The sequence below is a fragment of the Trichosurus vulpecula genome, chromosome 7 (assembly GCF_011100635.1).
Source record: "Trichosurus vulpecula isolate mTriVul1 chromosome 7, mTriVul1.pri, whole genome shotgun sequence".
Classification (NCBI taxonomy): domain Eukaryota; kingdom Metazoa; phylum Chordata; class Mammalia; order Diprotodontia; family Phalangeridae; genus Trichosurus; species Trichosurus vulpecula.
In genome coordinates, this window is record NC_050579.1 from 42,969,164 (window position 1) to 42,983,240 (window position 14,077).

A 14,077-nucleotide genomic window follows, 5' to 3' on the forward strand; every position below is an offset into this window, starting at 1 on the left:
TGAGAGTGGGAGGATGACTTATGACTCTCAGTACAGGAAGGAAGGAGAAGCCTTGGGCATAAAGAAAAGCAACAGGCCAGGCTTTTAACAGGACAAGACAGATTTCTGCAAGCCAAACCAGTGGCCTTATGACCGTGGTTTCCAAACTTACAGAGTAGCTTTTCCCCGAATTCCTTTGATATGAAAGAAATTGTCTTGATCTTCATAAACTTATTTTTCCTTTTTTATTTTGAACACTAGAATAATACATGTGTGAACTTTTCCATATGCAGAGAATGGAGAAGATAGTATACGAATCTGTGAATTTCAGCTACATATAGATTTTATTTAAAGTATGTGTTGAGTTTATGACAATGGTAGGGAAACTCTGCTTTTGGTGACTCCCTCTGGAATTTCTTCATTCTCTTCTCTGTCTTTTATAAAGGTTTTCATTAATGCCTTTTTTCTTCTTTCTTTCCTTCCTTCCTCCCTCTCTCCTTCCTTCCTCCCTTACCTTCTTTCTTTCTTTCCTTTTCTTCCTTCCTTTCTTTTTTCTTCCTTCCTTCCTTTCCTTTTTTCCTTCCTCCCTCCCTCCCTCCCTCTTTCTTTGTTTCCTTTTTTTTTCCAAAGTAATTCCTTATTACCATCAGGACCAAATATCAAATCCTCTATTCAATTTTTAAAGTTCTTCTTAACTCGGCCTCCTCTTCCTTTCACAGTCTTCTCACACTTTAATCCCCTGCATGCATTCTACCATCCAGGGACACTGGCCTCCTTATTCCTCCTCCCACAATGCACTAATATCATTTCCACCTCTTGCTCCTATGCCCTGCATTTTCCCCAGGTGGACTGAACTTGTCACAATTGACTTCCTTCGCTTCTCTCTGCCTCTTCTTCCTCATTGTCCCTTTGGTTATCTCTGAAGCCTTGTCAGAAGTTCTAGCTGGATATCTTTGAACAAATCACTAATAATTATACTTTAGTTTTTCCCAACTCTAATGTGAAGATAATATTTTCTCCACCAGAGGAGAGGAAACCTAGGGGAGAGTGAGTTAACACAAAGTCTTCATCAAGCCTTGTCACCTCTTTGTGTGTCAAGTTCTTACTTTGTCTTATGGGTATAATATTAACATATCACCTCACAGGGTTGTAGTGGGGACCATAAACTAATGTGTGTGTAATGCATCCAGTCCTCCTTGGCATTCCCACGTGGGCTCTGCTGGGCATTAGCTGTGTGATCTTGGGCCATTCATTCAAGCTTTCTCTCTTGGTTATCCCTTATGGCTGCCTTGAAGTTTACATGAGATGATGGGGTAGAAGAAGATGTTTTTTAAACTGTCATGCACTTTATTGAGGGAATGGCTTTTTATTATCCTTTATTGTTTTGATTGTGTGTTATTGGTGGGAGCTGTTTGTGGATAGCATTTTCATTTTCCTGGTACTGCCTGGAGCATAAGATAGGTTGTTAAGGAGATGAAAGATGATTAAATGATATTCCTATGAGCACACAGCTGGGAAGTGTCCAAGACAGGGTTCAAACACTGCTATTTGATGTCAATACTAGCAGGCTGTCTACTCCGTCAGGCTGGGCTGAAATGGTAAGTACAATGTATAAGAGTGAATCTCTTTGTATCTCTAAGAATGTAGGAAGCTTTTCATGGCCTCAGAAACAATGAAGTCCAAAGGGCATGTCTGTACTTTTCTCTCACTGTTGAATCTTATTTTTATTAACACATTTTTAACATCATACATTTCTAAATGTCTCTTCCCCAGTGAGTTGCACTTGCAGCAAAGATTTTAAAATGAAGGGAGAAAAAGTTCATCAAAGCTCACCAACATGTCCACCATATCTGGCAGTTTATTCAACAGTCAACACTCCAAATCCTCCATCTCCACAAATGGAGAGTGTTGGTGCATTTTCTCAACTCTTCTATAGTGCCAAGGTTAGTTATTATAATTGTATGTATGTGGTTTCTCAAGGAAGTGTAGAATTGGAGAAATGCAGGGTTAGCAGGAACCATTGAGGTCAATGAGCCCAATCTTTCAACCAGGACAGCAATCCCCTCTACAGCATTCATTGGAGTTCCATGAGCTTTTATTAAGTGACTACTGTATGCTAAGCACTGTGCTAGGTAGTGAAGTCCCAGAGACAAAAATAAAACAATACTTCCCCAGAAGGACTTTATAGTTCAATGGAATATAGTCCAATGGAAGGAAACTGTATGGAGCCAGAGAAGTAAATTTGGAAATCTATTTACAAAATCAATTTACAGTAATTACAGGGGGTGGAAACAAACACTATCTACTGGGGGAATCAGGAATAGATTCTTGTAGGAGGTGGCACTTGAGTGGAGCCTTGAAGATGGTGAGGATTATATGAAGTGGAGAGAAAGAGAAAGATCCTTCTAGATATGAGGGACTGCTTTCTCAAGGGAGAGAAATATGGAATGGTAACAGAAACACTAAGGCTTCTTGGGGAGGTGAGTGATGTGGTTAGATATAAGCTTGAGGAATATCAATTTCACAGCTCTGTGAAGATGGATAGGGGAGATGAGAGTTTGGAGAAGGCAAGGGGGCCAACCAGAAAGCTATTCCAATATCTCCAGAGAGAGATGAGGAGGGAGTAGATTAGTTTGGTGGCCATTCAAGTGGAGAAAAGGAAACAGTACAGGAGAATCTGTGGAGGGATGGATATAGTAAGTGAAGGGTTGAGAATAATGCTGAAGTTTCAAACCAGTATGCCTGAAAGGATGGTTGGACCCTTAAAGGAAAAGTGAAATTGAAAAGGAAGCTGAGTTTAGAAGGGAGATAATGAGCTCTGCTCTTGGTGTATGTTGGGTTTGAAATGCTAACCAGACCTCCAGGGTAGTGTTCCTTCAGGCAGCTGGTGATGTGGAAGTGGATCTCAGGAAAGAGATCAGAGGAGTTTAAGGATTAAGGAGGAGAGTGGAGGTATTTCAAGGAGAAGTGTGATTGAGTGACTTGCCCAGGGACACTGTTTGCTTGCAAGTTTCAGAGCCTGGATTTGAACTAACCCTAGCCCCTAACCGCTGTACCACACTACCTCTTCTGGAGGGGAGAATGCCAAGAAATCCCCAAAATCTGTCCTGACTAGTCGCATGAGCAGTATCCTCATTTCTTAATGAAACTCAATGAAGAAAGGAGAAGTCCTCTCTTGCTTCCTACTGCTAAGGAAGAATCCGAGACCTCAGTCTGGTTTCCTCTCTGCTGTTCCTTCTTGGCTAAGGAGACTGTGGTGAGATCATCTTTCTTTCTCTTTTTCTTTCCTCTCCCAGGGCTCAGACAATACTATTGTCCCTTCTGGAGGAGACCTGACTAAGACATTTCTGTACCATTTGACCTTTGTTCCCATTCTCTCTGTGCCTTTGGTCCTTACTGTGTCCCCATCCACTCTTGCATCTCTCCATGTTCCAAGTGTCTCATTCAGGTATCAGGACACTGAGGATGAGAGTGCGAGAGTGACTTAAGACTCTTATCACACGGAGGGAGCCATAGAGAAGAACCACAGTCCAAGCCTATATCAGGACAAGGTATATCCATGCCAAACGATTGACCGTAAGGGAGTGATCCCTTAACTTACATTGCAGTGTCCGTCCTAATTTCTTTCATAGCCAGAATATTGCCATGGCCCGTATAGACTATATTGTGTCCTTTTTTATTATGAACATTAAGATATCAATGAATGCTCATATTGGAATATAGAAAGAAGTACAGAAAAGAGGGATGTATGAATCTGTGAACTTTTGCTGAATACAATTTGGTTATTTTTTTTATTTTTAGTTTACAACACACGGTTCTACATAATTTTGAGTTCCAGATTTTCTCCCCTCCCTCCCCCCTTCCTCCCCAAGATGGCATGGAATCTCATATAACTACCACGTATAACTTCGCATTGAATTAATTTATACACTAGTCAAGCTGTGGAGAAGAATTATGACCAATGGAATGAATCATGAGAAAGAAGAGACAGAACCAAAAAAAAAAAAGAAAAAACCCAAAAACAAAAACAAAAGAGAAGAAAAAAAAGGAGGGGGGAGAGCCGAGCATGAAGTGTGCCTCAATCTGCAATTTGGTTATTTTAAAATATATATTAAGTTTATCACAGTGGTAGGCAAATTCCCCTGCTAGTTGCTTTGTCCTGTCTTTATTTCCACTCTGCTCTCTGTGTGTGTGTTTTTTAAATTTTTCATTCCTGCATTTTATTTCTTTTTTGGATTACCATCAGTAGCCACTAACTCCCAACATTTCCCAGAAGAAGACCTTTCATGTAACAGATTAAGTATAGTTAACAAAGCCGTCTAAGACATTAAACATGCCTAAAAATGCTTGTCTCATTTGGCACCTCTAGGCCATCCCCTTCCTGCCCAAAGTGGGGAAAATACACTTCATCTTCAGTCTTCTGATAGAATGATGAGTCATTGTAAGTCATCAGCATTCTCAAGTCTCTCAGAGTTGCTTTCATCTACAGTATGATAGTCATTGCAACAATTCTTCTCTTAGTTTCACTTACTTCATTCTGAAGCTGAAGCTTGTAAACATACCAAAAGAGGATTTGGCAAACTCGAGGTAAGGAAGGTGGTCAGACAGAAATCAAACTTAGACCAGCACCTTATATTACACATTGCAATATCCTCCAAAGAGACTTGGGCATGAAAGGTTATGTAAGAAGCAAACTGGAGGAAAATGGAAGGAAGCATCTTTCCTATTATTCCTATTCCTGAATTCATCCAATGGCAACACTGTCTATTATATACACATCTCCATCATCTCTCCATATCTTATTTTGTTGACTTAGAATGAACTTTATTTTTATTTTTTAAAAAGTCACATTTACAATGATGTATTAAACAATATCTAATCATTCTGGTCATTATTTCATACCTACACTCCCACTACAGAGTCTCATGTTGCTTCCTCCCCCTTAAGAATGTCTACCAAAGTTTCTATAACACTGCCTGAAGTTGGCAAGCCCAAGATTGAACCTGGAATCTGTTGTTCACTAACTGTTTAAAGTTGGACAAGACACTTCATAATAATAACCAGTAATTTTATAGCAACTGCGCTACAGTTCCTCTTATTAGAGTGTTGACTGTGAGCTTAAAGGTCACACAGCTAGTAAGTTTTAGAGACTGGACTTGACCCCAGGTCATCTTGACTTCAAGCCTAGGGTTCTGTTCACTAAATGTCATCTCCATTTTCTCAGAAATAAAACGGGGATAAGAATACCAACCATGCTTACTTTGCAAGGTAATTGTGAAGATTAAACAGTCAATGTCAAAAAGTTTTGTATCCTTGAAAAGTCATACAAATATATGTTGTTAAAAGCATCATAAAAGAAGGTAGACAAAGGAATGGACCAAGAATAAAGTCCTCATTGCCTCTTTCTGCTCTGTTCCCATTTCCACAAAAATCTATATGGACTAGTCATCGTGAGCGGAAAGATGTGGAGTTAGCAGACCTGGGACCATATCCAGGACGTGCTTCTGACAACCAGTGTGACCTCACATAAGTCACTTCTTTCCTGGCCACAGTTTCTTTAGTTATAAAATGAAGGTGTTGGACTAGACCAATGATGACCCTTCTAGTTTTAAATCTACAATCCTAATATCTAGGCAGTGATGATATCAAAGAAGTAGGAAGGTCATGTTGAATATTTCTTCATATCAATGGTCAGCATAACTCTTTTCTATTTGTTTTTGCATATATTTCATCTGCCTCTGCTACTATCACAAGTTCACCACTTCCCCCTTAGCACCCTTGCCACCCAACCACATACATACTTCTTCTCTCTCCATCCTCCCTCCTCTTTCCCCCATGATGAAACTGTACTGGGGGAGAGAACCTCAGTCCTTGACACCACCCTTACATTTCCTGGGCTTACTTTTGAGTTTCCAACTCCCACCATGTCATCAGCTTTACACTGGAATTTCCACTGTTCTGTTGCATCTATCTCTCTCGGTATTCTCAGAAACCCCTATAAAGAGAGAGTCCAACCATGAGACTGAGACACGGACCTCCAGAGTCTCTTAGCTTGTGCTCTGATCCTCCAAATCTCTCCTCTCAGGATCATGAAGGTCTCTGTGGCTGCCCTCTCTGTCCTCCTGGTCATGGCCTTCAGCTCTCTGGCATCCTCTGCTCCAAGTAAGTGAGCTTTCTTCTGCCCTCTGTGGCTGTACCCAGGCTCTCTGGTCATAGGCTAGATAGAACCCTCACAGGAGATAAGTGTAGTCTGATCACAGGGATCTGAGGAGGGTGGGGAGGAGGAAAGCTAAAAGGGAAGGGAAGGAGCAGGTAGGATTTTTATGAAACTATTAAAATGCTCTTGACAATTTCTGCTGGTTAACATACAAGATCAAAACAAGACAAGAGGCACTGGAATGGGCCCTGGTCCAGCCAGGTTCTAGTTCTGGATCTGACACTAAATACCTTGTGACAAGTGCCACAGGTTAATTTCTGATATCCCTTCCACCTCTACCTCTTTATGTTTTCTCTATGGATCCCCTTTGGGAATGACAACAGCAGGTCTGATCCTCCTCTATACACAGAGAATCATGCCTGGTACTTGAGGGCAATCATGAGGGGTGACAATCTGAATGTGCCTGATGGTTCCTAAGATGATGTCCACACTGAAGGAATGTGTAGTGTGAATGTGTGGCCCTACTAATTTCATGTATCTCTTTTTTTCACAGTGGGGCCCAACACTCCTACCTCCTGCTGTTTCTCCTATGTCAGACAACAGATCCCTAGGAAATTTGTGACAGACTATTTTGAGACCAGCAGCCTGTGTTCCCAGCCAGGTGTGGTGTAAGTATCTACCCACTGAGTCTCTTTAGGGGATACAGGGTGAGATGGCAGAAAGAGAAAATGAAGCCATTTGACAATTTGGCCAAATGGTTGGATCAGGCAACTCAGGTGAAACAGTGGATAAAAGAGAGAGTATTAGCCTATGTGGTTCCATGCCCAGGTTTGGTTCTCCAGGGACCAAGATGGGAGCAACTCCCTCCAATGGGGAGGGATAAATGGAAGCAACAGGAATTTGAGGCCAGGAAGGAGGCTGAGATAATCTCTCTTGGGGTTGTCTCTAGAAAGAGACAGATGGCCTCAATGGACCTGATGGAGGTTTCAGAAGGTGAGAGAATGGTTCCTTAATCCCTTCCAGAAATCTGCAGGAAGTTGGGAAGAGGGGAACAGAAAGACCTTCCCTTCATCTCCAGCTGAAAAGCTTCTTGGTCTCTCATCCCTTCTGCCTTCAATTCACAGGTTCAAGACCAAAAAGGGACGGGAGATGTGCGCCAACCCCAGTGATGACTGGGTTCAGAAGTACATGGCTGACCCAGAGTTGAACTGAGAGGCTCAGGAGCCTAGGACAATGAATCTTAAAGGGAAATGAACCAAGCTAAGGAATTCCACATTTAGAAGCAATCTACCCAGACTCCAGTCTTCCTGAGATGTTTATATCAGTGAAATTTAATTTATGTAAATTATTGGGTGGCAGCTTTGGGTATTTATTGGTACTATTTGCCCTTTTGAAGAATACCTGTTCCCCATGGAGACCTCTATTAGTAGCCAATCCCCAGTTCCTTTGTATCCTGGGGCCATCTGTTGGATTCCATGAACATCTGTTGGACAAAGACTTCAGAATAAAACTTTTTCAAGCTACATGTTTTCTGTGTCTTTTTGGTTTTCTCAGCAGAAATAGGATTCCTAAGGTGGAGTTCCTGTGTCATCATACCAGATGGGGCAGATTAGTCGGCATTTGTTCTGAGAGAGAAAAAACATTTGGTGGTTTAAGTATATGACAATCTCAATTGGGCTCAGCACCTTGAGTGGTCCTCAAATATCTAATCTACAATGAGAGGCATAGCTTCTAGGAATAAGGATTGCCTGATCCCATCACCCTCTGGCCTGGAATACTATGTTCATTTCTGAGCATCACAGTTTGAGAAGAACAGTGGGAAGCTGGATAGTGTCCAGAGGAGGGCAATAGGGAAGGAGAAGGGCCTAGACTCCCTGTCATGCAAGAATGAGTTTAAGGATGGCTAGTGAAGAGAGGAAAAGATTCAGGGAGGTTATTATACTCACATTCAAGTATCTGCAGGACTATCATGAGAAAAAGGGGTCACATTGGTACTTTTTGTGCCCAACATGAGCAATGGGTAAAAGTGACAAAGAGTATATAGAAGGCTCAATAATAGGAAAAACTTGCTAAGAATTAGTGCTGTCCAAAACTGGAGCCAGTTGCCTCCAATGGCAGTTGGTTCCTCTCCTTGGAGATCATTAAAGAGAGGTTGGGTGACCACCTATAGAGAAAGTTCTAGTAGGGGTTTCTTTCAAGTATATCTTGAACTAGATGGCTTCTGGGGTCCCTTCCAGGTCTCAAATTCTGTGATATTGTCAGGGAACAGCCAGGAAATAGTGTATATGTAAGAGATATGCTAAGGAACTTCAGCATAGGAGAGAGAAGGAGAATGGGGAAAGAGGTGATCAAAATGGACCTTATTTTACATGATGTGATAGCAGGGATAAAATGCTGCATTTGGAGTCAGAATAACTAGATTCAAATCCTGTCTTCACTATCTGAGTGACCATGGACAACTTAGCTAAACAGGGCTTCTACTTGGATTCAGTGTATTTAGCATTAACCTAACAGCTGTTTTTTTAATGTTGGAGAAATCTGTGCTAAATTGGCTAATTTTGATTTGTAATCAGCAGGTGGGAATTCTTGTCCTGGCTCTGACACTTATTAGATTTCAAATGAAATTTTATAAAGACATAGATTTTCATATAGGTGCATGTATCTTTGTTATATGGGTGGGCTGTTGACTGAGCAAAAAAATCAAGTGGCCCCATGTCTCTCAAAGTAAGTTATAAGGTGAAAAAAAGCCTCAAGCAAGCAAGCAATCCAACACTTTGGGTTAAATGAGAAAAATCCTTGGATGAACAGGTGAGAAAACAGAAAGAGTGTATAGATTGGCTGAGGAAACTTACTCCTGTCTTGGGATTCTCCTATCAAATAGAAGCTCAGTGAAGGGGGGGAGGGGAGGAAGGGGAGACAGAAGGGAGAGAGAGAGAGAGAGACAGAGACAGAGAGACAGAGAGAGAGACAGAAAGAGAGAGAGAGAGAGAGAGAGAGAGAGAGAGAGAGAGAGAGAGAGAGAGAGAGAGGGACAGAGAGAGAGAGAGAGAGAGAGAGAGAGAGACAGAGGGACAGAGAGAGAGGAGAGACACACAGAGAGGAGAGAGAGACAGAGAGAGAGAGCAGAGAGACAGAGAGACAGAGAGACAGAGACAGAGAGAGAGAGAGAAGGGACAGAGAGACAGAGAGACATAGAGAGAGGGACAGAGAGAGAGAGACAGAGAGAGAGACACAGAGAGAGAGAGAGAGAGAGAGAGAGGGACAGAGAGACAGAGAGACAGACAGAGAGACAGAGAGAGAGAGAGGGACAGAGAGAGAATCAGATAAACAGACAGACCCAAAGAAACAGTGACAGAACAGATTGTTATGGAGTATGAAATACCAGGTGGTTTTGTATGTGATTTTAGAAGCAATAGAAAAACACTAGAGCTTCTTGAACTGTTCCAAATGCTCAGTAAATCCCCTTGTTTGTCTGGATCCCCTTTTGAGCTTCCTTCTTCCTTTTGCTGTCTTCTAGGAATGAATTTTCTTATGTTGATGCACTTTTATTTTTTTCTTTTCCTTTTTTTGCATCACTGTTACTACCCACCAATCTCTTTCCCCCAAAAGAAACCTTCCCCAAGTAGCAAATAAGTACCACCAAAGAAAACAATTAAAAAAATCAGCCAGGGCTGAGAACATTCTACCCTTTCTAGTCCCCTCTAGTCTACATACACTCTGGGAATCTTCTGAAAAGCCCTATTAGTCATCCATGGATCAGCATTCTGAATTATTTCAAAGTTGCTTCCTTCCACTTTAGTGCTGTCATCCTTTAATTTCTTCTCCTGTCTTCCTTTCACTTAACTCTGATACAGAAGCAGATAAAAATGACCACATAGACTTTGCCAAACTGAAGGACATCACCGATTAGGGTAAGGACTCTCTTCCACCAAACTGCTTGGAAGACCAGAAAAGTCTACGGAAAAAAAATTAGATTTAGACCAAGATCTCACACCATATTCTTCAAGACACAATTTCCTCATGAATAAAATGGGGATGAACATTATAGCCCTGCCACCCTCATATGCCAAAAAGATTAATCTTGCTTAATTGAACTCCTTAAGATAAAATGAGGTGGGGCAACTAGGTGGCACAGTGGCAAGAGAGCTGGCTCTGGAGTCAGGAAGACCTGAGTTCAAATCTTTCTTCACTTACTAGCTGTGTGACCATGGGCAAGTCACTTAATCCCAATTGCCTCTTTGAAAAAAAGATGAAATGAGGTAATAGATGTCAAAGTTCTCTGTGCCTTTGAAATGTTGTACAAATGCATGCTGCTAATATCATCACAAAAGAATACAGAGCACTAGGCCAGGACCTCAGAGTCCTCATTCCCTATTTCTGTTCATGACCACCATTTGTAACAAACCCTTCCACACTTGCCCTGGTAAAATCTGGAGTCTGTGAATTGAAAGTATAAGTATATTTTATCACATAGTCACTGGGTTTCTGTTGGCTGATATAGGAGAAGCAGAAGGTGGTAGGAAGATATCTATCTCTGTGTGTATATACATATATATTACATATATGCATGTGTGTATGCATACATGCATATATTTACATATATACGTATACATATGCACATATATGTATGTGTATATATATTACAATATTATATTATATATAGTATGTATTTTTATGTGTGTGTATGTATATATACATCTCTCTATATAAATATACACCTATTTATAGATGTGTATAACATGTGATATGAGTGGGACTAAACCACCCTACTCCATTTTAGCCTTGGTATTTTAGGTGAAATCGTGTCTCAGTCAATTAGTCATAAATTGTCCCTATACTGGGGACTCAATGTTCTTTGAAGTGGAATGACCTTACACATCAATGATGTAAGGATAGGTCAAAGAAACATAGCCTCAGCCCAAGGTTCATCTATGAATTATCAAGTGAGTTGAGAACAGAGACATTCCAGAAATTGGGACTAAGTGTAGTTGTCCAGCATCCCTCTCCTGTGGAGGGGGAAATGCCTAAGGAGAGAACTTGGCTTCAACCTTGGCCAAGTCTTCTTACTGCTCTTATCTTATATCCCCAATTTGGCTGGGTGAATGCCATGCTTGCATGTACTTGTTTCTTTTGCTATCTTCTAGGAATGAAATTTGCTTATGCTGATACCCTTTTATTTTTTTTCCTTTTTTGCATCACTATTACTACCCACCAATCTCCATTCTTTCCCCCAAAAGAAACCTTCCCCATGGAACAAATAAGTGTCATCAAATAAAACAAACAAAAACATCAGCCAGGGCTGAAAATGTTAGCCCCTTTCTAGTACTCTCTAGTCTACATACCCTCTGGCAAAGACTGGATAACCCCATGTATTGGTGTAATGGTTCTGGAAGATTTTGGCCTCCCTCTCTGGCCATTATTTCTTATCAGCATCCCTGTCTCATCTGTGTGTCATTGCCTATATCACAAGCCAAGAAGGTTCATCATGCTTAATTGAACTCCATAAATACTCAATGAATGGGAGGAAAGAACTTTCCAGTAATCAGAAAGTGTGATTTACACCTTTGTCACAAAGAAAACTCTCAATCACCAAGCTGTGTAATCATCTCCACACTCTCTAAGCTTGAGCCCACTTTCCCCTGGACTTTGGCTATCCTTGGGGGAGAGTGCTTTACAGACGTTTGATAGAATGTTTTGTACCATCTGTTTTATGGAACCACTCCTTTGTAAAAGCTGCTTAAATCTGGATGATTCAATTGATTCTCAACTGATAATCTTAGAGGGAAACAAAGTAATGGGAGATCCAGTTTATGGAATTAGAGAATAACCTCTGAACCCTCAGAAGTAGCTCTAGTAAGCAAAGAGGGGTGAGAGTGGGGAAGACATGTAGCCAAGTTCTGGGGACTCAACTTTTCAGTGAGATTGAGTGTTGGGATAAAGATCATAGGGCTTACATAGGTTCTAGTAAAGAACTAGGTGATCACTAAGGGTCCTTCTAGGTCTAAATCTACAATCTTGTGATCTAGGTACATAAAGCCATATGTCAGCATGGTGCTCATTCAGAATACACACTTCAGATTGACGGCTAACATTACTACCCTTCTTGTTTGGTTTTCCTGTCTCTGCTACTATCTCAAGTTCACAACTTAGCCCCTGAACACCATTCTCCATCTCTACCACACACCAGTCTCTCTCCATCCCCTCTCCCCTTACACTCTGCCACTTCCACGATGATGAAACTGCACTGAGGAAGAAAACCTTAGCTCTTTATACTGACTTTGCATTTCAGTTTCCAAACTCTCACCATGACTCATTCTCTTTTCTTTGAAATTCCACTCATTTTCTGTTGATTCCGTGTTTTCACGTACTCCCAAAAATCCCTATAAAAAGAGGGCCCAAACATGAGACAGAGACACAGACCTCCAGAGTGTCTTAGCTTGTGCTCTGCTCTTCCAAGCCTTCTCTTTTCCCAGGACCATGAAGGTCTCTGTCGCTGCCCTCTCCATTCTCCTGGTCATGGCCTTCAGCTCTCTGACATCCTCTGCACCAAGTAAGTGAGTTTTCTGCTGCCCTCTGTCACTGTGCCCAGGCTCTGGTTGTGAGCTGGACAGAACCCTGGCCAGAGACAAACCTAGTATGATCATAGGAATCTGATGAGGGTGTGGAGGGGGAGCATTGGAAGGGAGGATGTAGGAACAGGGAGGCTTTCTATTAAGCATTAACATGTCCTTGACAGTATGTGCTGGTTAACATGGAAGTCCAAGTCAGGAGAAGAGACCAGAAAGGACACTATACTGGGTCCTAGTCCAACCAGGTTCTAGTTCTGGCTCTGACACTAAATACCCATGCAAATGGCTTCCTCTCTAAAAGACAGGAATAGGGTGGGTAGATCTCTGACATTCCTTCTGATTCTCATATTTCAGGTTTTCCCCATGATCCTCTCTGGGAAGGAGAGTAGCAGGTCTGACCCTTCTCCAGGCACAAGTTGATTCACACCTGGTGCTGGGGAGAAGCAGGGTAGGGAGACATGCCTGATGGAAAGCATGTTCCTGAGATGATGTCAGCACTGAAGGAATGTGTAGTGTGAATGTGTGGCCTTACTAATTTCAGGCATCTCTTTCCTTTACAGTGGGCCCCAACCCTACTACTTGCTGCTTCTCCTATACCAGTAAACAGATCCCCAGGAAAATTGTGATAGACTATTATAAGACCAGCAGCCTGTGTTCTCAGCCAGGTGTGATGTAAGTATCTACCCACTGAGTCTCTTTAGGGGATACAGGATGAGATGGCAGAAAGAGAAAATGAAGACATTTAGCATTCTGGCCAAATGGTAGATCAGGCAGCTCAGCTGAAATTTTGGATAAAAGGATGATGTAGCCCATGAGGTTCCATGCCCAGGTTTGGTTCTCCAGAGACCAAGATGGGAACAGTTCCCTCCAATGAGGAAGGATACATGGAAGCAACAGGAATTTGACACCAGGAAGGAGGCTGAGATAATCTCTCTTGGGGTTGTCTCTAGAAAGAGACAGATGACCTGAATGGACCTGATGGAGGTTTCAGAAGGTGGGAGAATGTTTTCTTAATCCCTTCCAGAAATCTACAAGAGGGGTACAGAAAGACCTTCCCTTCGTCTCCAGCTGAAAAGCTTCTTGGTCTCTCATCCCTTCTCCCTTCACTCCACAGATTCATAACCAAAAAGGGAGGCGAGGCATGTGCCAACCCCAAGGATGACTGGGTTCAGAAGTACATGGCAGACCCAGAGCTGAGCTGAGAGACTCAGGAGCCTAGGACAATGAATCTTAAAGGGAAATGAACCAAGCTAAGGAATTCCACATTCAGAAGCAATCTTCCTAGACTCCAGTCTTCCTGAGATGTTTATATCAGTGAAATTTAATTTATGTAAATTATTGGGTGGCAACTTTGGATATTTATCGGTACTAT

At 41.8% G+C, this 14,077-nt stretch overlaps 2 protein-coding genes across 2 annotated transcripts; both read left to right on the plus strand.

Annotated features, from left to right (window-relative positions):
* The first annotated feature begins 6,068 nt into the window (after positions 1-6,068).
* LOC118857122 (C-C motif chemokine 4-like) lies at positions 6,069-7,348 on the plus strand. The gene is made up of 3 exons (XM_036767759.1): positions 6,069-6,141; positions 6,690-6,804; positions 7,261-7,348. The coding sequence occupies exons 1-3, from the start codon at positions 6,069-6,071 to the stop codon at positions 7,346-7,348; spliced, it is 276 nt and encodes a 91-aa protein (XP_036623654.1).
* A 5,265-nt stretch (positions 7,349-12,613) lies between these two features.
* On the plus strand, positions 12,614-13,907 carry LOC118858074 (C-C motif chemokine 4-like). The gene is made up of 3 exons (XM_036768515.1): positions 12,614-12,686; positions 13,266-13,377; positions 13,820-13,907. Exons 1-3 carry the CDS (start codon positions 12,614-12,616, stop codon positions 13,905-13,907), a joined length of 273 nt encoding a protein of 90 aa, XP_036624410.1.
* Positions 13,908-14,077: the final 170 nt, after the last annotated feature.

Coding starts and splice junctions, on each gene's coding strand:
- LOC118858074 (XM_036768515.1), top strand. CDS start 12,614: ATGAAGGTCTCTGTCGCTGCCCTCTCCATTCTCCTGGTCATGGCCTTC. Junction 12,687..13,265: donor TCTGACATCCTCTGCACCAA/GTAAGTGAGTTT, acceptor TTTCCTTTACAG/TGGGCCCCAACCCTACTACT. Junction 13,378..13,819: donor TGTTCTCAGCCAGGTGTGAT/GTAAGTATCTAC, acceptor TTCACTCCACAG/ATTCATAACCAAAAAGGGAG.
- LOC118857122 (XM_036767759.1), top strand. CDS start 6,069: ATGAAGGTCTCTGTGGCTGCCCTCTCTGTCCTCCTGGTCATGGCCTTC. Junction 6,142..6,689: donor TCTGGCATCCTCTGCTCCAA/GTAAGTGAGCTT, acceptor TTTTTTTCACAG/TGGGGCCCAACACTCCTACC. Junction 6,805..7,260: donor TGTTCCCAGCCAGGTGTGGT/GTAAGTATCTAC, acceptor TTCAATTCACAG/GTTCAAGACCAAAAAGGGAC.